The 24,212-nt window shown below is 42.5% G+C and overlaps 2 protein-coding genes across 2 annotated transcripts in view; both read left to right on the top strand.

Annotated features, from left to right (window-relative positions):
- Positions 1 to 250: 250 nt before the first annotated feature.
- Positions 251 to 8,607, top strand: rnf126 (ring finger protein 126). The gene is made up of 9 exons (XM_006786632.3): positions 251 to 424; positions 1,293 to 1,351; positions 1,591 to 1,651; positions 1,743 to 1,981; positions 2,176 to 2,244; positions 2,329 to 2,398; positions 5,070 to 5,163; positions 5,482 to 5,597; positions 7,760 to 8,607. The coding sequence occupies exons 1-9, from the start codon at positions 350 to 352 to the stop codon at positions 7,910 to 7,912; spliced, it is 936 nt and encodes a 311-aa protein (XP_006786695.1). The 5' UTR covers positions 251 to 349; the 3' UTR covers positions 7,913 to 8,607.
- A 4,503-nt stretch (positions 8,608 to 13,110) lies between these two features.
- LOC102789567 (potassium/sodium hyperpolarization-activated cyclic nucleotide-gated channel 2) overlaps positions 13,111 to 24,212 on the top strand; it is a 32,005-nt gene continuing 20,903 nt past the window's right edge. Inside the window, exons 1-3 of the mRNA XM_006786633.2 lie at positions 13,111 to 14,339; positions 17,349 to 17,772; positions 20,692 to 20,853. Of these exons, the coding sequence (XP_006786696.2) occupies positions 13,168 to 14,339; positions 17,349 to 17,772; positions 20,692 to 20,853 (1,758 nt within the window). The 5' untranslated portion in view covers positions 13,111 to 13,167. The remainder of the gene's footprint in view (positions 14,340 to 17,348; positions 17,773 to 20,691; positions 20,854 to 24,212) is intronic.

The raw sequence follows: 24,212 nt of genomic DNA on the forward strand, positions 1-24,212 counted from the left end.
ATAAAAATGATCAGTTCTGAAAAGGTAGTACAATATACAGATAGACAAAACACTTTGTCTTACAGCCATACCAAGGTAGGTCAAAAATGCACAAATAGGGCCTCCTCAAATTTGACAAAACTGACAAAAAATAAAACTAAAGACTTGCTTCTATATTATATATTCGTTTAGTTCGTTTTATGGTAAGATAGAAGAACAGAAATTATAATTTGGAGGTAAATACACCGGAAGTCATTTCCTGCCTGTCGTGTCAGGTGCGCGTTAGTTTCCGTTTCCTGTTGCAAGAGCCGTTGCTGTTGTCCCTTGCTGCTACCCGTCCGTACTGTGCGAACTGCTCTCCTGCTCAGAAATGGCTGAAGCTCCCCCACGGCCCTGCCGGTTTTTTTGTCACCGGTGTTCAGCAGAGATTAGTCCGCGTTTACCGGTAAGGGCCGTAGAGACACCTTTTGTCCGCGTGAAGGATAATGAGTAATAGCCGACCTAGTCTTTTTTTTATGTGCGTTTGGCACTCAGAGAGTCTCTCGACTCATTTGCTGCTGTTTAGCTGCGCTAGTTCGGCTAGCCCTGTAGTAAAGGACGGGGTGGTAGTCAGGTGTCACTAATCAGGCTGGCGGATACGCTCGGGTTGAGATGTCATGTTTTACCGTTATTATATCGAACGTCACTAAATGTCAACCAGGTAGAGCTGACGTTAAGGGCTTGACAAGTTCAGCCGCGGTAGCCTTTTGGCGTTAACGGGCAAGCTAACGGAAGACCGCGGGCTCACTTTCGATTCAGGGGACTTGTTATTTTTTTTACTCAGGAGACACCGCTTAGCGGGGAATGCTTTCCAGTAAAGACTGTTGTTGGCTGATTGTAGTTGTTAAATCATTACAAAGTCACTCTCTGTCGTGTCTGCTGTTGTGGCATCAACCAACCTCCCAGCACTGTTGTCCAAGCCTTTCACATGAAGCTTCTTGAATGTTGCAGTAACAGTTTCTCTTTAGTCAGTCTGCTGCTCAGCTGTGTGACACAGTGCCCTTTAAATGTAGGAAACTTCTGAAGCCCTGCTCAATAAAGTTGCACTCCACAAACGCTCCTAAAGACAATTAAAAAAAAAAAAATAAAAAAATAAATTAAAAAAAAAAAAAAATATATATATATATATATATATATATATATATATATATATATATATATATATATATATATATATATTATGGGTTGCAGAAGTATATAATGTTGGCGTTTGACCTCTAATAAAGAGACAACTGTGTTTGTGTCAGGGATTCAAATTTACATTTTCATTGTAGGACTACACGTGTCCACGCTGTGAATCTGGTTTTATTGAGGAACTGCCTGAAGAAAGAAGGTAAGGAGGATCAATCTGAAGAAGTCCACTGAAACAAAGTTTAGCGCTTCATCACACTCTTTGAACATTTAGTCAATGCATCAGAACATCAGTGCAAAATATGAGCCACCAGTAAATCTTGACCATAGGCAGAATGGACTTGTGTACTGATGCTCCGATGATAAATTGGTGTATCGCTACTTAGTTTAATATTTCAGTACATTTCTACCTCTTAACGTTTCACTTTCTGTTTTATGCAGTGCTGAAAATGGGTCTGCCTCTACTTCCTCTTCCAGTGATCAGTTCCGCCCAGTCTTGGAGGTCAGTGTGATGTAATAAATCAGCTGGTCCTGAAAAACATTTTTTAACACCCTACACTATATTTTGACATTGTCTCTGTCTCTACCACTAGAACATGGATCACCAGCACTTATTCACATTTCCCCCGGGTTATGGTCCGTTCGCCCTTGGGATTTTTGATGAAAACTTTGACCTTCGGTTGCGGCTACCCACAGAGGACAACCGAGAGACGGAAAACAGGAGAGAGCGGGAAATGGCATCGCGGCAAAGATACGGTGCACGGCAACCACGGGGTCGGCATGTTCCTCGGCGACAGGGTACGCGACACGAAGGAGTGCCCACATTAGAGGGGTGAGACATTTTCAGCAGTAGAGCGTGACTGAGAAGAAGTGACAGGGGAAACAGCTTGGCTTGTTACTGTGTTATGTGCAAATATTATATGTCACATGTTATGGTAACAGTATTAATCCCACTGTTTCTCAGTTTGAACCCTGTTGCTTGTTGTAAGTAGTTTGTTTTTGTGATGTTTCTTTTTTCCTGACTAGAATTATCCAGCAGCTAGTAAATGGAATTATAGCACCTACAGCCATGCCAAATATTGGGATGGGACCTTGGTAAGTTTAAGAATGTATGATAGACACATTGCTTACTTATTTCAGGAGACTTTTTACTTTGTTAACATCCTTCTTAATTTGCAGGGGTATGCTACATTCCAATCCAATGGACTATGCCTGGGGTGCCAATGGGCTCGATGCTATCATTACGCAGGTATGTACAATGTTTTTCTTTCACATGAAAATAGAGATAAACTGAAACAGAATTTTATACTTGGCTTTTGAGTCCAACAAATCTATTCAACAGAGTTGCAGGAATACTGTTATCTAGTGAATACAAGCCCTGGGCCCTGGATTCCAGAGCGGGGTCATTTTAGCAAGTTTAGCACTTAAAAATACACTGAAACAATCTAAAAGTGTTGAGCACAACATTTGGAACCTCCCTCTGGTGTTTCAGGAAGTCTCACTAATGTACACAGAGAGGCTTCAGAGATTTGACCTTGAAGGCTTTCAAATTTGGATCACTAGCTAAAATGTAAATCTGCATCAGCTGATTTTTTGAACAAACAAAAATTACTCTGTGGGAGATAGGAGGGGGGCTGACTACAACAAATGGTAAATGGCCTGCATTTGTATAGCGCTTTTCTAGTCCCTAAGGACCCCAAAGCGCTTTACACTACATTCAGTCATTCACCCATTCACACACATTCACACACTGGCGATGGCAAGCTACGTTGTAGCCACAGCTGCCCTGGGGCGCACTGACAGAGGCGAGGCTGCCGGACACAGGCGCCACCGGGCCCTCTGACCACCACCAGTAGGCAAACATGGGGTTAGTATCTTGCCCAAGGATATTTGGCATGCAGCCAGGAGGCAGCCTGGGATCGAACCACCGACCTTCTGATTAGTGGCTGACCTGCTCTGCCACCTGAGCTACAGCCACAACAAAGAATGAGGACCTAGGATGGAAAAAAACTCCCAGCATTTTTTTTTTTCTATCGGCTGGCACTGGATATGAAACATCAGGACATAACCGCATGGTCATTAACACGTAACACACCAGCATGACCCTAAATGTCTTTGCAGAAGTCCAAATCAGACATTATTGTAATGTTATTAAGGTGAAGTCCAAAGACAAAGCTCTAGGCTAACTGGCTCAGAATGTATCTGTGACTTGAACATAATTTAGTGGAATGTACAGCTTGTTTTTTAATTCATGGTGTTTAATGTGACAGAGGACAGGATAAGAACACAGAGGTGCATGGAGGCAAAATAAAAGAGCCACCACAACAAACACAGAAATGGTAGAAATTACTCCAGTGTTGTAGCTTAAGGAAATGGCAAAGCACAATGTAGGCCTGAAGTTAAGGTCACAAGCAGTATCCCCCTGGAATTGTATAAAACCTTCAGTCTAAAGGAGCATCTTCTTCTGCAGCCCAGCATCACTTCTTACTAGAGCTGGGCGATATGAGATTTTTTCATATCACGATATGTTTTTTTCATTTCAGGCGCTAACGATATTTATCACGATATAAGCAGATATAAGTTTTGATTTAAATATTTATTTCCCATAATAAGTTCAACAGGGTAGATGTACTTAAGAAACATGAGACTTTTTCAGATAAATAAAGGCAAACATTGCAAACTACACAAAAGGCAGCCGCTAAAGCGTTTAAGTTTCAAAATAGAACAAACAAAACAGGCTACTAAATTGTCAATTCCACTTAGAAACAAAATATTAATTCTAAAAATAAATCTTAGTTTGTTTTACAGAAGAACAGACAAAATTGAGTAACTTTTGTCAATATCAAATAAACTGAGAACTAAAAGGAAATTCTCAATCTCTCCTTGTTGTATAGCTTAGCTTTTCAAACAGTTTTAACAGTTACTTTAGTCTGACAAAAGCCGAATGACGAATTAGCGCTTCTAGTCAGAGATTGAGCATGCACTGGTTTATTGCATTTCCAGACTTGCTTTCGGCACAATTTACAGTGCGCGCTACTCTGTTTTTTGTCAGACTTGAAATAGCCGAAATACCTTCACGCTACGGAACTTCTATGGCTCTTCCGTTCGACAATCTCTCCGGCATTGGAACCATCATCTGTTTTCTGGTTGGTAACCTTCGGTCACGCTCTCGGTTGATTTTTCTCTAGTCGGCACACTCATTTCCTCCATTACCCGGGCAGCACGGCGGCTGGCTGCTTCCCAAACAAATACACATGTGCGGCTTGGCACTTGTGCTGTACGTAACAAGTCACGTGACGTGCCGCTGCGGCTGTGATTGGTTCGGCTCTGCACTACTTCATTTGGATTGGCTGTTCTTTTTTTCTTTCTTCTTTTTTTTTTTAAGAGGACAAGAGCGGTGAGGCCTATTGCAATAGTTTAATTTTTCTATTGAGAAAAAGTTATTTCGCAATACATATCGTTATCGTTCTATCGCCCAGCTCTACTTCTAACCTTCCTGCAACTTTCACGTCCAGGTCACGTTCCTGACCTGATATGCTGCCTTTAGGCTTGGACACTGTGGACTCATTCACTGAAACTTGTGGTTTGATCCCTGGGTCATAGCTTTCATTGACCCGGTTCCCATCAATATTAATGGTCCTCAACATGAGGGTCTGGTCAGAACAGGAATTTCAGGGTTCACTCTAAAAATAGCAGTGACAGTGGGAGTGGAGTCAAAAAAAAAGGTGAAGGTCCAAATTAAAATTTTTCTTTTTTTGTGTCTAGAGTCAAAGAATGCACGTTTGCAACTGCCTAATGAAGCACTGATGATCAGGCATATAGAAATATGAAGAGAAGTTTTCTTTGATTTGATCGGCCTTGTTGTCATTCTGATTTGGTCACAGCTGGTCATTGTGAGCCTGTCTGTTTTTCATTTGTAGTTATTAAACCAGTTTGAAAACACGGGTCCCCCTCCTGCAGACAGAGAGAGGATAAAGAATTTACCCACGATTTCCATCACAGAGGAGCACGTCAGTAAGTCCTCTTCTCATTTTCAGCGTGGTTCTTTGTACATTTCACTGCAACCTGCTCAGCTATGCACTCTACTTAAAAACAAATAAATAAAACATCTGTGTAGACATTTCTACTGATTCAACAACAGTATGTTTTTTTTTGTAATAATGAGAAAACAGCCTTTGAAAAGTGTCTCTTTTTTGGGACATTTGGCTTTCAGTCACAATTGCTCAACACTACCTAAACTCAAATAAACTATATCAGCGTGATCTCAGTTCTCCGTGGGGCTGATGTGTGTGTGAGCACAGACAGATGGTGTGTCGTTTGCTGTTTGCACAGGTGCTGGTTTAGAGTGTCCCGTGTGCAAAGAAGACTACAGTGTTGACGAGAGTGTAAGGCAGCTACCCTGCAATCATTTGTTTCACAATGACTGTATAGTACCGTGGCTGGAACAGGTATGTATATTTAATGAACAGAACTATAGAGCTGATTGAAACATTAATTGTGTTATTTCATTGATATCAACCACTTACATATGAAGCCAGGTTTGTTTTGGATCACTTGATTCTTATATAACCTATGTACTTCATAAACTACTAATGTGGTTGCAGCAGATGGCTGCCCCTCCCCGAATCTGGTTCTGCTGAAAGGTTTTCTTCCTGTTAAAAGGGAGTTTTTCCCTCCCAATGTTGCCAAGTTCTTGCTCATAATGGGTTGTGTGATAGTTGGTTTTTTTTCTAATCTTCTAGATTATTTTCCTTAAAGTATAAAGTGCCTTTAGGTGAGTGCTGTTATAAATTGATACTATATAAATACAATTTAAATGTTTCTGATGATACTGTAAACAAGTTAACTGCTAAATCATAGCTTTACAGTTTTAATAAAGACTTTCAAAAGCAGCACCGATTCTCAATATTCTCTGGTGGCTCTCTTAAATCTTGCTGCTTTGAAACTTTAGTGGTTTTCCAGGAGTAAAGAAAAACGCTCTAATCCATGCAGTTTTACACATACTGCATCATTACACGGTAGTTTGGAAAAACAAACAATATTTCCCCGTCTTACACTTATTTGCAGGCCATATTATAAATGGGTTGCATTTTTTTTCCTTGGTGCATATCATATGTCTCTTCTGGTACTTTCAGCAATCTTCCAGGAATTTACTGACATTTGTGAGCCAATCTTCACCCTGGAAAGATTTTTTTTTCAAAAGCTCTGTTTTACTAAAAGGCCAAAACAGAAAAAGCAGTGTTTACCAAAGTACCAGTGTATAAGTGGGCACGGCTTACAAAACCAGTCGGATGCAGGCTGCACTGTCTTATTTAAGAGTTGTCATTCATCCTGCCATTGTGTTGAAGTCAGATGTTTTCTGGTTGGTGGGGGTTATTTAGTTTTATTTTGCTCTAACATGAGTAGCTTATGACGTGTAAGTCCTGAAGAAATCACCTTGTCACTGAAGCTGTGGCTAGAGGCATTTGAATTACATTGTTTACAGAAATATGTCAAATTGAATTGACAATAACAAATTCCAACACTAACTCTTTGGTTGCACTGGACACGGAGGGTTTTCAGACTGTTTGCAGTGATTTTCTCTCTTTTTACTGGCGACATGCAGTGCTTGTTCAATTCAATTCAATTTTATTTATACAATGCTAAATCACAACAACGTTCACCTCAAGGCGCTTTATATTGTAAGGTAGACCCTACAATAATACATACAGAGAAAAACCCAACAATCATATGACCCCCTATGAGCAAGCACTTTGGCGACAGTGGGAAGGAAAAACTCCCTTTTAACTGGAAGAAACCTCCGGCAGAACCAGGCTCAGGGAGGGGTGGGGCCATCTGCTGCGTCCGGTTGGGGTAAGAGAAGGAAGACAGGATAAAGACATGCTGTGGAAGAGAGACAGAGATTAATAACAAGTATGATTCAGTGCAGAGATGTCTATTAACACATAGTGAGTTAGAAAGATGACTGAAGAATAAATACTCAGTGCATCATGCGAATTTCCCCAGCAGCTTATTGCAGCATAACTAAGGGAGGATTCAGGGTCACCTGATCCAGCCCTAACTATATGCTTTAGCAAAAAGGAAAGTTTTAAACCTAATCTTAAAAGAAGAGAGAGTGTCTGTTTCCCGCATCCAAGGTGGAAGCTGGTTCCATAGAAGAGGGGCCTAAAAACTGAAGGCTCTTTTGCATGTTCAGGGTAAGGCAGTTTGACTGAGTTGTGGGATGGCCAGACTACACTGGCTAAATAAATGTTGGCATCAAAGGTCATTTATGTAGTTAAAAAAAGATTTCCCAACCCAATAGCGTCATCTATTTTTACATTTGTGGAGTGGCTCTTTGTGGCGTACTCAGTTTACTCATTGCTGTCACGCCTAATGTAGGCATTTTCATTGATTACAGTGGAAGCATACACCCAGTGAAGAGTCTGCATTATGTCTACAGTGTAGCCACAAGGCTGTTGTCTGGAACCAGGCTTCTTTCAGTTGTTTAAATGCTCTATTCAAGTGTCCATTTTACTGAATTATTACGATTGTGGGTGAGAATAAAACTGCTGTGTCCATGTATTGAAGCTGATCACAGTGATAACTTCCTATTCCCCGTCTCTTACAGCATGATACGTGTCCTGTGTGCAGGAAGAGTCTTAGTGGACAAAACACAGCCACAGACCCGCCGGGGTTATCGAGAATGAACTTCTCCCCCTCTTCCTCCTCCTCTTCCTCCCCAAGCTCACCTAGCAATGAAAATGCTGCCAGCAACTCCTAGATTTTCACTGTTTCACAAGAGAAAACATGACACCCTTCTTAGACCCAGCAGCTCCTCTCTGCAGCTGAAACCAGGACATTTTTCTGTCTCAGGTGAACGGGACAGTGAGATGAGGTAAACTCAAATTTTAGGATTTTTTTTTTTGTTTTGTTGTTTTTCTCCCTCCTTCTGTGCTGAACGGATATTGGGACCAGCTCCCGCTGCTACTGTTACAGAGCGTTTGAGGAGGTGGGAGTCAGAAAAGATGGAGAATATGATGACGATAATAATAACAGTCCACTTATGAGTGGGATTCTTACAAGACACGGAGCAGAATTGAAGCCAGATTGGACTGCTTTTTGATGAAAACATGTCCTTGCAGCAGTGCTTGGACACATTTTATATTTAAAAGACAAGATGCTCTTTTTTTAAAAAAACATTGCCTGTGATGGTGGAGTCCGTAGATGTGTAGATAGAGAATTCCTTTTTGAACTGCGAGCCACTGTACAGTGAATGGATCAAACTAAGACCTTGCGGGAAGGAGACTGAGAGTGTGCATCTGATTTTTATTTATTTGCACAGTTTTTGTTTTGTTTTTTTAGGGTTTTTTTTTTTTTTTGGCACAAAATCTCATGTTGGGATGTGAATGTGAGTCAACTGCTGAACAAAAACAAGCAACATTTCAACCTTTTGCATTGAATAAATCTTTGAAGATGTGTTTTTTCTTTTAATTAATTAATTTTTTTAGAGTTTGATTCAGTGTATTTGGTGCATCTTGGTAAGTTGAACATTGTTACAACTTAGGAGGGGATATGTAGTGAAAATGTTCACAACTGTGTGTTTATTGGACCCCTGCAAAGTAAAACAAAAAAGAAAAGGCAAACAGGCATGGGATCATCTTACCTCTGTGGAACTGGCCAAATGTGTTTCATGAAAACAAGTGTTTATTATTTTATTTACTGAATTTTTGTACAGTCACAATAAAGTGATTAAAAACAAATTTAAAGGTTTTTGCTGACGTTGTAAAGAAATATGACTGCTGACAAAGTTACTCTGAGGTTCAACTATACAGTATACGTTAAACTATAGGTTTAGGGGAAAAAAAGGATGTTAAAAAATGTAAATTCCCTCATTCCCTTTTTCAGGATGAAGTGTTTTGAGGTTTGATTTCTTTAATGGGTCATAACAAATGTTAATGTGTTTTCTCACCATGTGAGATTTGAAACTTTTGGATAAAACAATGTCTTACATATGTCTTGAAACTTTTTTTTGATCATGTAGTAAAGTGATGGTTGTAAATCAGCGTCTTGTTTGCTGCAGCAATGCTCGTTTTCAGCCACATCCAGTATCTGAACTTATATGTGATTGTTATACAACACTGAATCAGTGTAGATGATGTGTGGCTTAATAGAAACTGATCAATGGCTTAAAACAACAAAAACTTGATATGATGATGCAACAAATTTTAAACTATAATATTTCACTCTCTGTATTACGGCACAAGTCAAAGCCTTTCAGTTATGATAAACAACCAAAGGACACTTTATAAGGTACACCTTCTTAGGGCTGCCTTGATTATTTGTGGTTCAAGAATCCAGTTTGAGATGATATGAGTTTTGTGACATGGTGCGTTGTCCTGCTGGAAGCAGCCATCAGAAGATGGTACACTGGTAATAAAGGAAAGGACATGGTCAGAAACAATATTCTGTTTTTGTTTTTGTTTTTTTAAAGAAGCCCTTTTGGTACAGGGGGTCCAGATTGTTCCAAGAAAATATCCCCCACAGCAGACTGAAGCAGAATGAATCCATGATTTCATGTTGTTTTCACCAAATTCTGACTAATATCTGGATGTTGCAGCAGAAATCGAGATTCGGCAGACCAGGAATCACTTTGTCAATCTTCAGTTTACCAATTTTGTTGAGCATATGTGAATTTAAGCTTCCTCTTAGCTCACAGGAGTGACACCCAGTGTGGTCTTCTGTGGCTGTAGCCTTTCTGTCTCAAGGTTTGACGTGTGATACCCTGGTTTTAACAAGTGGTTATTTGAGTGTGGCAGGATGTGGTCTGCTGTTCATCTGCAGGGAATGGATGGGGCAGTGCCAGGGAAGGCTGGCTAGCACAGGTGGTGCCCATGTTCTAATCGTGCGTCCACAATTTAGCACCTTGGATAGCACCTTGGGACCCAGAGAGCAGAGTATGAGTAGCTGGAAAAACAAGCTGAGGGAGCTGACAGCATCAAAGAGCAAGCATTTAATAGAGCACTAGAAATCATCCGCCAACCTATCTTTATTATTACATTGAGTTACTGTGGCCTTCCTATTAGTTCAAAGCATTCTGGCTATTTTCCTCTGACATCACCCAGAAAACTAATGCTCACTGGATATTTTCTCTTTTTCGGGCCATTCTCTGTAAACCCAGGATATGGTTGTGTGAGAACATCTCAGCAGATCAGCAGTTTCTGAAATACTCAGACCAGTCCATCTGGCGCTAACAACCATGCCACATTCAGAGATACTTAAATCACCTTTCTTCTCCATTCTGATGCTTGGTTTGAACTTCAGCAGGTCGTCCTGACCACGTCTACATGCCTAAACGCACTGAGTTGCTGCCATGTGATTGGCTGATTAGATATTTATGTTAAGGAAGTAAGTACCTAATGAAGTAGCTGATGAGTGTATTTATACATATCATCAGATGACTCTGATAGATAATTTACAACATTACAAGTTCATTTGAGGCCTTGTGTTCATAAAACCTAAATCTACACTGATAAAACCTTCAAGCCTTGAACTACTTCCCTGAAAGGAACATGCCATTCTTGGATTTCTGTCAATGTGTGAAAAAGACATCAGACGTTCCCATTGAATTAAGCAGCCATTAATAATCAGGTGGCGTCTGAGTCACTGCAGCGCCCCGTGAGGTTTTCAGATTCAAGTAAATGAATATAAGATTGCTAAAGGACTTCAAGTTGTTGGTACAAAGAAATGAGGTGGCAGCATGTCAACGCAATTACAGAAAGCTTTTGGTGACTTATTTACACAAGCTTGACAGAACTGCTGTAGTGGAGAAATTTTGTATCACTAAGCCTTAGAACTTTTGGGAAGACTTACAGATGATGTGATTCCTCTTTAGTTTTTAGAGCTCTTACCTTATGGGCCACACAAATAAGGCCATCGCTTAGTCTTCCTAATATGGGCTAACACATGTGGTTTGATTAATGGATAAACCTTTATAGCGTGTGCGTTCTGCTCTTGTGTTCACCAACATGTTTCTGGGCCACTCACATTACCTACCTACTCGTTGAGTTTCTTTTCTGCTACCTACATTAATTTTCCTGCCTCCCTTTGGTCTGGAATTAGCTGGAAACCATTTGAGAATGTCAGACCACTACATCACCACTACCAGGAAATTAAACCGAACCTCAGTGCAGCTGCACATTTTTGACTAATGATGCAAGGGGAAGACGGCAGAAAGAGGGAGACAGAGAGAAAGACTACATTTTTTTTTTTGGGGGGGGGGGGGGGGGGGGGGAGGGGGGCGCAGAGATGACTTCTGGGCACTGATAGTAAAAGATAAGAGATTTCTGAGATGTCGCAGAACAGATCTGCTAAGTGGGATTAGTTACTGTATATTCTTGTGTAAATGCCAGATTCTGTGAAGCACCACAACCATTTTTTAAATTATATATGTGGCCGAAATTGCGCCCAACCAAAACTAGAACAAAGAAAAGAGGCTAGCTACTATCTCTCCTCTGGTGGCAGAACACTCGATTATCATGGCCTAAATCTGTAGAGATGAAGCTATACCTCTGTGGCTTTGGCTGGTGTTACATGTGGGTTCAGACTATCTGCTAGTCTGGAACGTGGTGGTGCCAGTGGATATTCATTTACTTGTTCACTATGTGGAAGCAGCTGGTGTTGTGCTCATACTTTGCAGGTGAAACCACAACACAGTCGTTGCAGTACACGACATCTGCTGTGTATTCTTGCCGACCTTTGTCACAGGTAGTCTCTGCCAGATTATGCAGTAGCTGACTCCACTTCTGAGTGTTAAGTTGTTCTGTTTTTGTGGGTCGGGTGTTGGAGAAGGACAGGAATAACTAATTGATTATTCCTTGGTATTTCCTTTTCATATAAGAGTAAGCATTTAAAAACAAAAAAAATGCCAAATGTGGACAGCGCCAGAACAGAGGTTTTTGTTTCATGAGCAGTATACTTGGCAGTGGTTAGCACCTCACAGCTAAAAAGTCCTGGGTTTGAATCCAGCTTGTAGCCAGAGACTTTCTGTGTGGAGTTCCTCCCGTGTCTGCGTGGGTTCTCTCTGGGTACCCCGGCTTCCTCCCACAATCCAAAGACATTCAGTTAGTGGGGTTAGGTTAATTGGTGATTCTAAATAGGTGTGAATATGAATGTGAATGGTTGTCTTCTCTCTGTGTTAGCCCTGTGACAGACTGGTGACCTGTCCAGGGTGTAGCCTGCCTCTTGCTCTATGGCAGAAGAGAATGATGGATTGTATGCTTTGAATGTAAGAAACTTTATACTGGACCCATTCATATTTTGGATATTTTTTTTTACTAGACTCAAATGTGTAGCAATAAATAAGTTGAATGAGAAAGAAGAAAAAGCTTTTAGGACAAAAAACAATATTGTGAGTTTCAGTATGTCCCCTCGGGATCATCAATGCACTTTGTTTTTGTAGAGAAATGAGTCCAGACTGTAGATCTGTTGCTGGTTTTGAACATGTGCCATGGATAACATTTGAGAGCTTTGCCAGAATCACAAAATGAATTATGACCACTAGAGGGTGCTAAACACCAGCTAAGGCGCCAACATGCTTTAAGGAAGATTGACATTGTCAACGTCTTACAGAACACATGAATTAATTTCAGTTTGCTTTGACGTTCAGGGAAAAACATTCAGTAATTGGCAGCATGTCAGGTATTTTTTTTAGATTTAAACATGACGCTTAATTCATGTTTAAGGTAATGACTGAGAGGCCTCAGCTGGATGCAGGCTGAACTGAATTTAGAAGAGCACAGGCTAATGGTGTAATGACATTTGACGCAAAGAACCCAATTAATTTGATGCTTAATCATTTCTGACACAATGACTAGTGAAAATATAAGTGCAGTAGTTTGCAAATAAGTCACGTCCACCCCTCCCTCTCTCCTTTCTCTCTCCCCCCATCTCTCCCTCTCTCTCCCCCTTCTTCTCCTCTCCATCCTCGCTCTATCTCTGATTGGCTTTCTTCAAAGATAATTGGAGGCAAAATTTGATATGCTCAATGTCATGGACAGGAATGAGGTTTCGCCGGCGTCTGCTGCCACCATGAAAAAGAAGGCGGAGGGCGGCACTGGATGCAGCCACATCAGCGCAGCCAAGGCTGTCTCATCCAAATGCACGCGGAGCAACAGCGGGCAGAACTGTCTGGACCCTGGCTCTCCCGGGGCAGCGAGCGCTAACCTGTCCGGTGTGCCCAGCAACGTCGTGATGGACGAGACCGAGGACGGAGAAGAGGAGTCCAAGTTTCAGCATCCGCGGTTGCGCCGAGCTGGGGGGAGCGGCAGCGGCGGAGGCGGAGGAGGAGGCGGCAGTATCAGGATGAAGAACTTTACGCCAGGAGGGGGAGCCTCGTCCTTGGCTTCCAGGAGAAACTCCAACAAGGAACCCTGCCTTACGCACACAGAGGACGCTCCTGCCGCCCCACGGCCCACTGCTGCCTCCAGAGCTACCGAGACACCCTCTCCGGGCGATGCTGCCCAACGCGGCGAGACCTGCAGAGCTTCTGGGGTGGAGGCGTCGGAATCAGCGGTCGCGGTAGAGGTTTTAAACGCGACAGCGGGTGATGGTTGCAACGGCGTCGCTCCAATTTCCAGCATGAAATGCAACAAAAACGGAGAATGCAGGAGGGACTCGGGTACCGGGAGCCTGCGCTCAATCATCTCCAAGACGGAGAAGCAGACCGGGGGATCGGGGAGAGCCGAGGACGGGGGGAGCGCCAAGCGAGGAGCCTGTAACTCGACCACCGCCAGCATGGACGGCTCGATCACGCCAGGCGGGTCCCTGACCGGGGGGCACGGAGGAGAAAGCGCAAACCCCGTGTCCAGCGGAGTCCCCGAGAAAAAGGACTCCAAGGTGTCCTTCTCTAACGCACCAAGCCGGAAAGCCTCGTCCTCGCTACACGGCCCGGCTCAGACTCAGACCCAGCAGCCGAGGAACTCTGTCACTTTCCAGAAGCCGGAGGATGGCCCGGCAATTGTGCCCGCCGAAGATGCAGAACCTCGGGGAAGCCAAGCCAGCTTCATGCAGCGGCAGTTTAGCAGTATGCTGCAGCCTGGAGTTAACAAATTCTCCTTGCGCATGTATGGTAGTCAAAAAGCAGTGGAGAGAGAGCAGGAGAGGGTAAAATCAGCTGGAAATTGGATTATCCACCCTTACAGCGATTTCAGGTAAGAGCTGTGGGTGCGATTGGTTACATGAGGGGCTCGTAAGGGTCCTCATTGTCATCTACAACTTACTTTGCAGTGAGTAGCCTAACCACTGGGACTCCTTGGAAACACATGTATTTATTGTTCGGGGCTGCCAGCTGCTGGTTTTTCATGCTGTCCCTTATGATTGAACCCGCAGAGATTTTAAACGATGCATTTCATCGGACTGCCTGTAATCCCCCCGCCAAACAACCTGTTGTCAGGCAAACCGACTTTAGCGAAGAGTGTCCTTTCAAGGTTGTAAACAAACCCATTGTAGTCCACACTATAGCATGTCTGGGGTGCTCAACAAGCTAGGCCTGCTAATACACCTCGACTTTTCGTTGCAGTGCGATCTCATTTAGCAAAGGGGACAGCGCTCTGAATCTGCCTTCATTTAAAATGCCATTATTTCTTTGAGGATCCGGATAAGGTGTGCAGTGTAGGCTCTACCACAAAAGCTTGCTGACAGGATGTATATGTATGTGTGTGTGTGTGTGTGTGTGTGTGTGTGTGTGTGTGAGAATGTGTGTGCCCGCGTGTGTATGCGATGCACTCAGTAATGGAATGTCACCTTGAGCCAAGTGTGCGGAAACCTCAAGCATGCTCACTGGAGACATATCCGCCTGTAAGACTCCCCGGATTGTGCATTATAATGACGGATGCGCTCTTTTATATTGCGGCTCAAACGCCGATGACCCAGCTGGATATCCAGCAGCTATTTTGTCATTCAAATATTTTGGAGGAAGCACCAGAGAAGAGGGCTCCTCGTGATGGAGGCTTGCCTTTCAGCGTTTTATTATAAACGTATGAGTCGCCTGATTGAATTTGGGTCAAAAAAACCAGCAGGTTTGACTCTGGGGCTGGATAGGTTGGTTTCAGCACCACAGGGAGTGGACAGCTCCCATCTCATTTGGAGTCGGCTCGCGCGTGTGAGCGCTACGTTTAGACCCCCATCACTCATCATCCACGCTTGGCCCTTTCGTATCACGTAACACCGTGTCAGGACACCAAGCATGAGACATAACTTCAGCAGCAGAGATGCAATTTGACGACAGGCCACTTTGTAGACCTTTGTTTAGCTCGCAGACTCCCACTCCGCGAGAAGCTAGCGGCCCTCCCCTGATACTTATGCTAATTAATGCATCTTAAAGCAACAAAGTTGCTTCAAATATCATCATCGGGGCGGGTATTGTTGTTGTCGTGTGGTGGGGGAGTCAGTTCCTGTTGCATAAGTCGCAGTGTAATGACTCAGCGCTGCACCTGTCCTGCAGAGCTTCCTGTGACGGGATCAAACCTCAACACTTTGCTCTCTGTCCCATTTACCAGCCTGTCACATCAGCACTGGCAGTAAGTAAGCGAGACTGTCGTCCTCTTGATATCAATACCGTAATATTGTTGAGAGTTTCGTATAAACGAGCCCTCATTTTCTGTTAGTGGGGCCCAGGAGAGCTCATAAACACATTTGACACAGTCTATGCGCGACTTTTTGTGACAAGAGAATACAATCATGGGTTTAAACAGATCATTCAGAATTCAGAAATAAAAAATAATAAAAATAGTGAGAAAATCCCTCCGTTTGCAGTCTCTCAGACTCCAGATGTAAAACCTGAGAGAAAACAATCAATATCTACTTGCTGATCTTTATAATAGGCTACTTCCTATGAAGCACTTCCTCACTCAAATCCTAAATGCATGCATCTGTGTTATTAAATTAAAGTAAATAAAAAACATGAAACATATCCTTGTTTGTTGCCTGTCGCAAATTCAGCTTATATTCATACATATCCGGTTTTAATGAGGTCTGAACAACAGAAAGAAATTAAAAAGGAATTTTCTGGTCATTTATATTCCCTTAATACTTATTTTTAAACATGCAGATGTATAAGTGTTGGCAGGACCCTAAACAATGAAGAGGGTCCTGCCAAATGCAACATTAACAGATTACGTCCTTCTCTTTCCACCCAGTCTATGTCCATTCTTGTCCACAGTCTTGTTACCTACCGTATTGACTACTGCAATTCTCTTTTGCATGGTCTCCCCCCCAAAATCCTCCCATAAGGTTCAACTGGTTCAGAACTCTGCTGCTTGCATTATCACCAGAACCCCCTCCTACCAGCACATCATCCCTGTTTTTCAAGAACTTCACTGGCTCCCAGTGAAATTCCAGATAATATACAAACTTCTTCTGCTAACCTTCTCTAACCTTCTCTGCCCCCAGGCTGTGGAACTCTCTATCCTCAGATATAAGAAACATTGGTTCTCTCCCCCAGTTTAAATCTCAACTCAAAACTCATCTGTTCAAATCTGCATATTCACTGTGAACCCACTGTATGTTAATTTTATCTTACGCTTTTGTTTTATTGTTCTTCATTGTGTCATTGTTCTATTATGTGTTTTTATCTATTGTACAGTGTCCTTGGGTGTCTTGAAAGGCGCTTTATAAATAAAATGTATTATTATTATTATTAAGAGGCAAAGCCAAAATAAAACCCAGTGGTTCAGAAACGAAGATGAAAAGGCCTTCCATGGTTTAACCCATCATTTAAACATTTGCATTTAATTTTTTGAGTTATTACAGGAAAAGCAGTTCTGCTACATGTCCTTACTCACACAAACAGTGGTAATCATTAGATTCCTTTTGCTTTGTTACAAAAACCTAAAATGTGTAAAGAAATCGGTTTAATGCTGATTATAATTCACGTCAGTATCGGAAAAAGTAAGTATCTTTCCCCCCCATTATTCTCTGCATGCTCATGCTGGCAAAAAATACCACTTTGGCTGCACTTTGTTTACACTTTTCCATTTTGAGCCAGGCAGTCTCTTGTGCCTATTGCGTTTCCACAGCAAATCCCTCTTCTCATCTGACTCTATTTTTGTCTTTTCTTCCCCTTTCCCCTCTTTTCCCCTCCTGTACTCTGTGCACACACCCATCTAAAATGCACTGTCACGCACACACATCCACTTCCACTTCGCACACACGCCTGATAGGTTCTACTGGGATTTTACAATGCTGCTTTTCATGGTGGGCAACCTGATCATCATCCCCGTGGGCATCACCTTCTTCAAGGACGAGACCACGACGCCCTGGATCATCTTCAATGTGGTGTCCGATACCTTCTTCCTCATGGACCTTGTGCTTAATTTTCGCACTGGAATCATCATCGAGGACAACTCAGACATCATTTTGGACCCTAAAACCATTAAGAAGAAGTACTTAAAAACTTGGTTCATTGTAGACTTTATCTCCTCCATCCCAGTGGATTACATATTCCTTATAGTAGAGAAGGGGATCGACTCAGAGGTGTACAAGACTGCTCGGGCCCTGAGGATCGTCCGCTTTACCAAGATCCTGAGTCTCCTGAGGCTGTTGAGGCTCTCCAGATTAATACGCTACATCCACCAATGGGAAGAGGTAAGGTCACACATTTCATAGCTGTCCATGAGCTAAAACATTATCTCAAAACTCACAGCTACAGAAGAAGAAACCCCTAGCTTAGTCCATGAGAAAAGGTCAGTGATTTTCCTCCAATATGCTGATGTTGGCTCATGGCCAAACCAACAATCTGCTTCTCTGGCCTGCTCTCCTTCACCTGGAGGCCCAGGATCAGTGTTCTCACCTGCCACCTGGTGAGAAAAATATAATGTCTGCAGGATGTTTGCGCGCTAACAAAGTTTGCATTCTAATTACTGTTATTGTAACACCATCCTCCTAACCTTCTGTCTCCATCTGACCTGGCAGTCCCACAGGTGGCACTTAATAAGCAACCTATTACCAGGGCAAACATAGTTAATCAATTAAGAGACCGGAGGAAGAGCAGGTGAAGTAGAGACAGCCATTATCATAAGCAGCACTAGGGGGGCTATCGACTGTGATTATGTGACTAATTATTCATTTAAAGTGATTAGAGTTAGGTGAGACGGCAGGTCTGCACAGACCTGACTGGTAGACTCTGCATGTGAGGATGGGTGCTGTTGCTAGGATGCTTCTTGAAGACTGAACCCAAAGCACCAGTCCTGAACTTCCTGGCCACTCAGCTATTATTTACTCCACGAGAGGGATACACCTTTGTGGGCCCCTGCCCCAGCCCCTCACCAGACTCTCCTCCTCTGCTTTAAGAGGAATAGCCTGGGAGACAGGAGGTCCAACAGTGTCATAAGATCGCTCTACTTTTCATTTATGCGAGTATTGGCAGCCTGGTGCTGGCATTTTGCAGTAGTGAGCAGCACAGTGGGGCTTGGCTGCTCACTTGACCTTTGGATAATTGGATTTCTGAAGATATTATGTGATATGCACATAGAGTGGTGCATGATGGGAAGTAATACTTGCACGTGCGAAGAATAAGAGCGGCGATGTAGTGGAGAGCGAAACACTGGCACATGCGGGAGATGCCCATTTCAAATGCCTGTTTCCGTTATTGTTAACTATAACAGTTTATTTTGAAAATCCAAGAGTTGAAGCTGTGAGCTGTTTTTAGTTCCTGTAACGTTCTCGGTGCTGTCCGTGGTTCTGAACACCTCAGTGAGCCAGCACAACATGACCGTGTAAGTCGGCTTTCTGTCATCCATCCTCCTTGCAAGAATGATGGCCAACTGCTCTATTTTGTGAGTCGCTGATTGATAAAAAGTGACAGTGAAAACCTCATAAAGGTTAAAGCTGCATTTAGAAAGATCAGCACATGTGATTCATGTCCAGTCTCATTCCTCATCACTCCAGTCATAGAGTATCACTTCTCCCTCAGTTGCACTGAGTAAGAAATGACCCATTTCCTGTTCCTTCATAGTAGACTAATCAGACCATTCTACGTGTTTTATAATGAAACGTACTGTCACTTCTACACATTAAGATCTCATACCTATTATTAGTGCTTTTAAGCAGCTATTAGATGCTAAGCAGCATCACAGTTTTGATTCTTGAGGTCAGGCAAGTGATAGATGATTGGCCTAAGTGACTGTCCAGTGATGGAGGATGATTGATGTGCGAGACGACACAGACTATCAGTTGTTAAAGCTCATGATGGTCCCCGTCCATCACGCTGTGTGCATGTGATGGCACGTCTATCTCCGCTGTTAGTGTATCTTTTGTGCCTGCCGGCTTGCGTGAGTGTTTTGTATATGTGACTGGGCCCCATGCGTGCTGGCGCCTCAGATTGATGTCACATATCTCGGTGTAACGAATGCGCTGCTCGCTCCTGCTGTGTTTGGTTTGAAACTGATGGAAAGCTGTCTCCCCTACTCATTGATTAAACTTGGTGGAATCCAAAGAAGAGTGTGAAGCTGAGCAGGAAGGCAGCTTCACAATAAGAAATGAATTCATAGTAGATTCTTAGCAGAGGGGCAGATGACATGGTCAAGATTGAGGTTCAAAAGTGGACACGGTTACTGATACACGCACACACACACACACACACAAGAAGACAAACTGGCCGGGGTTATGAATACCAACATGGAGAATGAAGAGGCTGCAGAACAAAAGGAAGCTGTGTTGACTCTGTGACACAGAGTGAAAGAAGACACACAGAATAAAGACACGGCGAGGAGGAGGTTAATAAGGTACAGTGGGATGAATCAGACACTAACAACTGTGGACAGAAAACAAAGGGAGAAAGTAAAAACAGGGAATAATCCTCCAAATAAAAAAAGGAAGTAGCACAAAGGGTGGTGGGTCAGGTAATCAAATCTGCTCAGGACCATTCCTGAATGTGTGAAGTGACCAGGACGCATCCACACGGCAGCCATAATAAGACCACATGTTACTCTGGAGCATCTTTTATGAAAAGAAAAAAGATCAAATTTGCTACTTATTGAGATTTTCCCTTGTGTGAAGATTTACATATAAAGGAAAAGCTTAATCAAAAACATGTTTAAAGTTTACTACAATTCACTTTGTATTAGCTGTATGTATCCTTCTGTTTCAGCTTTTTTTTTTAACATCCACGATTTTAAAAATTAAAATTGTCATATATACGAACTGCCTGAAACAGCACGCTGGAATGATGTCCGATGTGCATTTTGTAGCCCATCTGGGCATTGTTGTTTCAACATTGCAGTCATTTGTTCAAGAGTGCATCACTACCAAGTTTTTCTTTTACGAAGTCCTTATAAGTTCCCCTTTCCTTGTCCTCATGATGTTTTCCATTAAGATCAAAGTAAAGCAATTATGAATTGGAGGTAGGGGGTAATCCTTTCGACTGGTTGAAATGCAGACAGCTGGAGAACACATAGCACCAAAGTCTCATCAGATAAAACTTACGACACTGTCAAGAAAGCCATAATTACTGAGTTCATGTTCCAATATAATCTTACATATCTCTCCTTGCCTTGCTGTCTCCAGATCTTTCATATGACCTATGACCTAGCCAGCGCGGTGATGCGGATCTTTAACCTGATTGGTATGATGCTGTTGTTATGTCACTGGGATGGCTGCCTACAGTTCCTGGTCCCCATGCTGCAGGAGTTCCCATCGGACTGCTGGGTGTCCCTCAACAAGATGGAGGTACGTATGAGGGGATCATGACTAGGCACGTCGGACTGCACGTATCAGACCAGAACTGGGCTTGATTCTTGTAACCCGAGTGAACAAGAACTAACTGTGGTCACAAGGTATTGATCGAAGCGTCTCGTTGTCATCAGAAAATATTGGCTAAATCTCAGTCAATATTTTGTGACCATGATAAGCTCTTTCTTGTCTTTCACTGCGCAGGAAACCCCGGTGCTTTAGAAAGGTTATTTGGAGAAGGGAAGCCTCAAATTGGCCTCAGAGATTTTTAATACTTTAGAGACGAACACCACCAATTTTCCACTTTTGTTTACAGGACCTTTCTAAATATGTTAAAGAAAGTTACACAGTGCCCTTTGTCACTTCACAAAGCTGTGTGAAGTGTGATAAATGTCAAGTGATGGCACTTGAAGTTACCAGATATCGTCTGTCGCCCACTCCTCAGCTCAAAGCTACATCAGGCTCCACCAGCATAACACAGCTGATTCTCCAGTGTGGGTAATGTGGGCAGCAGGAAGGAGGCATGCAAGCAAAAATTCAATATCTCTGTTGTGCTGCCTCAGTAGCTTGTTTTTATTGGTTAATCTTTTTAAATGATCTGAGCACAAAAAATATTAAGACATGAACATTAAACAGATCTTAATCGTGACCACACTACTTTACAAATAACCGTGTATGATTCAATAATTTATAATATTAATATTAATTAATATTACTGATACCAGGGCAGAAAATCATTATTGAGCTTAGTGATCACTGCTGTGTATGATTCAGGAGGAAAAGTGTGTTCGCCTTTCAAGCAAATCAAGGATATTACTCATATCACAACCTTGTTATTGGCAGAAAACAGGTATAGCTTATCAACAAAGAGGCTGTTAAAAACAAACCTGTGAGATTTAAGTGCACCTCTACATCACTCCGTGCCTCCTCTTCAGCACGGTGGGGCGATGACAGGAAAGATAAAAGGGGGAAATAGAGGGATGGGGGAAATATGGCCAGGCAGCTGGGCTCTTTGTTGCCATGTCTCTCTCAGAGAGATAAAAGCTGTTTGTTTATAGGTCTGTCTGTCAAACCAGCCTTTTACTGAGCAAGAGGAGACCACACCAAACCCAGACACGAGGCACAGGTCCAAATGGGGTTTTAAACAGATTGGGTCCTGCTCCCAGACACCGTCTGGGTCGGCCACGACGGCTTGTAAATTCAGATTTGAAGTATTTCCTGGATGAGAGGAGGGACTCTTGTTTTTAGTGCTGTACAAGAGTAATTCTAGTTGGAACAAGTTAATGGGATGATGAGGGTAAACATCCTCTTTGCCATATTGCTGAGATGAAAAGGATTCCCTTTTTGTTTGATGTGTCAGACTGAAACCTACTGCAGTTTTACTGATGTTATTTTGTAGAGCTGGGTCATATATATATATATATATATATATATATATATATATATATATATATATATATATATATATATATATATATATATATATATATATATATATATCTTCAATGCTGGTAAAATGATCTTGGACAAAAAGAACAATAAATTACCTCTTACTTTTTATTTTGCTCCTCTAAATAACTAACCTACATCCAGAAAATGTAGGTACACATATTTATATGCAGAAATTTAGAGATTGCAATGAGTGGAGGTGTGTTCGCTCACCCCCGAGGCTGACTATATCAAAACCAAGCCTTTGATGTTATAGATGATTAAAAATCCGTCATGCATTGCCTTGACTGTATCAGCTCTATGCCCTACACTGAAGTACACACCACAGTACCAGTATAACAAACACCCCTGCTTCTTTGAATTTATCCATCCATCCTTCCATCTAGTTTCTTAATCACTTGTCCAATTCAGGGTTGGAGCCTATCAACATCTGTCATGTCAGAGGGTGAAAGGCAGTGTGCAGAGAATAGGAATAAGACAGTCAAATTGAAATTGCGGCGATTTATTGGATCTGAAATGATTAGCTCCATTTGTCGAGCCACAGAAAATTAAATCAGCAACTTAATGACAACAGATGAAATCTTTTGGTTAGCTGTAAGTACCAAATATTCACTACTTCTGTTGCTCACATGACTTATGGCTAATATCTTTGTTTTACATAACTCGACATTCATGGTAAATCAAAATAAGGAATTTGAAAATGCTGTTTTGGACTCACAAAATGAAAAACGAAAGACTTTTGTTTATATCGGCCCACAGTGAGGTTTAAAAATGTCTATCAAATATTGATGACATCATAAATTAGAGAGTACATAACGGCAATAAAACTGTGTCAGTGGCACAGATGATTTTGGACCTGTTCTAAAAGTTGTCAACTGCACTCGACCAACTTTGATACAACGCAAATGAACCACAACAAATAGTACATCCATTTTAATCATAGCAGGAACAGGGGCCTGCTCAGTAAATGTACTATGGTACTTTGGAAGAGACGGACCTCCAGGGTGAAAGAGGTTAAAGGCCTAAAGAACTCACCGAGAGAATATCCAAGAGATCCTTCAAATTAGTGCACCAACATGCAGCTGCTATGTAAAATGTAAAGCGCGTATCTAACAATGACAACTAAAAAAGCACCGCAGATGCAACAGCAACACAAGTTCAAAAGTATTTCTACTTTTCTAAACTTATAGGCTGCACAAAAGACAATCGTGCTCAGTACACGCTGCAGAGTTTGAAGTCCATGATGATGGAGTCTGGGCCTGACAGGACACTGACTCCTCCAGTGTTCTCTCCTGCTGTATAATCAAAGACAGCCGGTCTCCAGAGAGCCGTCACTCTCAAACGAAAGGCCCGCTCTGGCATGGGCTACATATGGCCACCTGAGACCACCCCCTATTGAGTGGCTGACAACTTGTAACATTAGCCATTGTGTTGCAGCCAGGCCATCCATCATGGCTCACACCCTACAGTGGCTCTGGTGGTGTGGAGCCCACAGGCAGGACCCATGGAGGGCGTTGAGAACACTCTGTAACTCTGAATGACATCCACCAGCTAATAATTGGATTCAGTCAAACTTGTACTACCTCAGGGAACATAGGTTGTTTTAGCAGTACACCCGACTTCCACCCCTGTATTGAACTCAGGTTATATTTAGCGTGAGCTTTACTCTGCCTTATCAGCCACTAAGTTAATTTCCATGCAAGAGTGCTTATAGAGCTTGGCTGCGTTATAGAGTACAGAGGCGACTGGGTAATAACAGTGACAGTCATGCTAACTGACAGAAACGGGGTGTATACTTTCAACTCTGTAATTACAGCTGTGTGTGCACCCATCCCTTCCAGTACCCACATCACAGAGGCGTCTCTTTCCCATTATCCTCCGCTTCCCTCAGCTTTGCAGTACAGTGG

Source organism: Neolamprologus brichardi, chromosome 18 (assembly GCF_056152115.1).
Source record: "Neolamprologus brichardi isolate AB-2024 chromosome 18, ASM5615211v1, whole genome shotgun sequence".
In the NCBI taxonomy this organism is placed as follows: Eukaryota; Metazoa; Chordata; class Actinopteri; order Cichliformes; family Cichlidae; genus Neolamprologus; species Neolamprologus brichardi.

What these genes read in the sequence shown, in the direction of transcription:
- rnf126 (XM_006786632.3), top strand. Translation starts at nt 350, where the DNA reads ATGGCTGAAGCTCCCCCACGGCCCTGCCGGTTTTTTTGTCACCGGTGT. An exon ending in TCGATGCTATCATTACGCAG is followed by an intron (nt 2,399 to 5,069) that starts GTATGTACAATG and finishes TTTCATTTGTAG; the next exon opens with TTATTAAACCAGTTTGAAAA. An exon ending in TAGTACCGTGGCTGGAACAG is followed by an intron (nt 5,598 to 7,759) that starts GTATGTATATTT and finishes CGTCTCTTACAG; the next exon opens with CATGATACGTGTCCTGTGTG.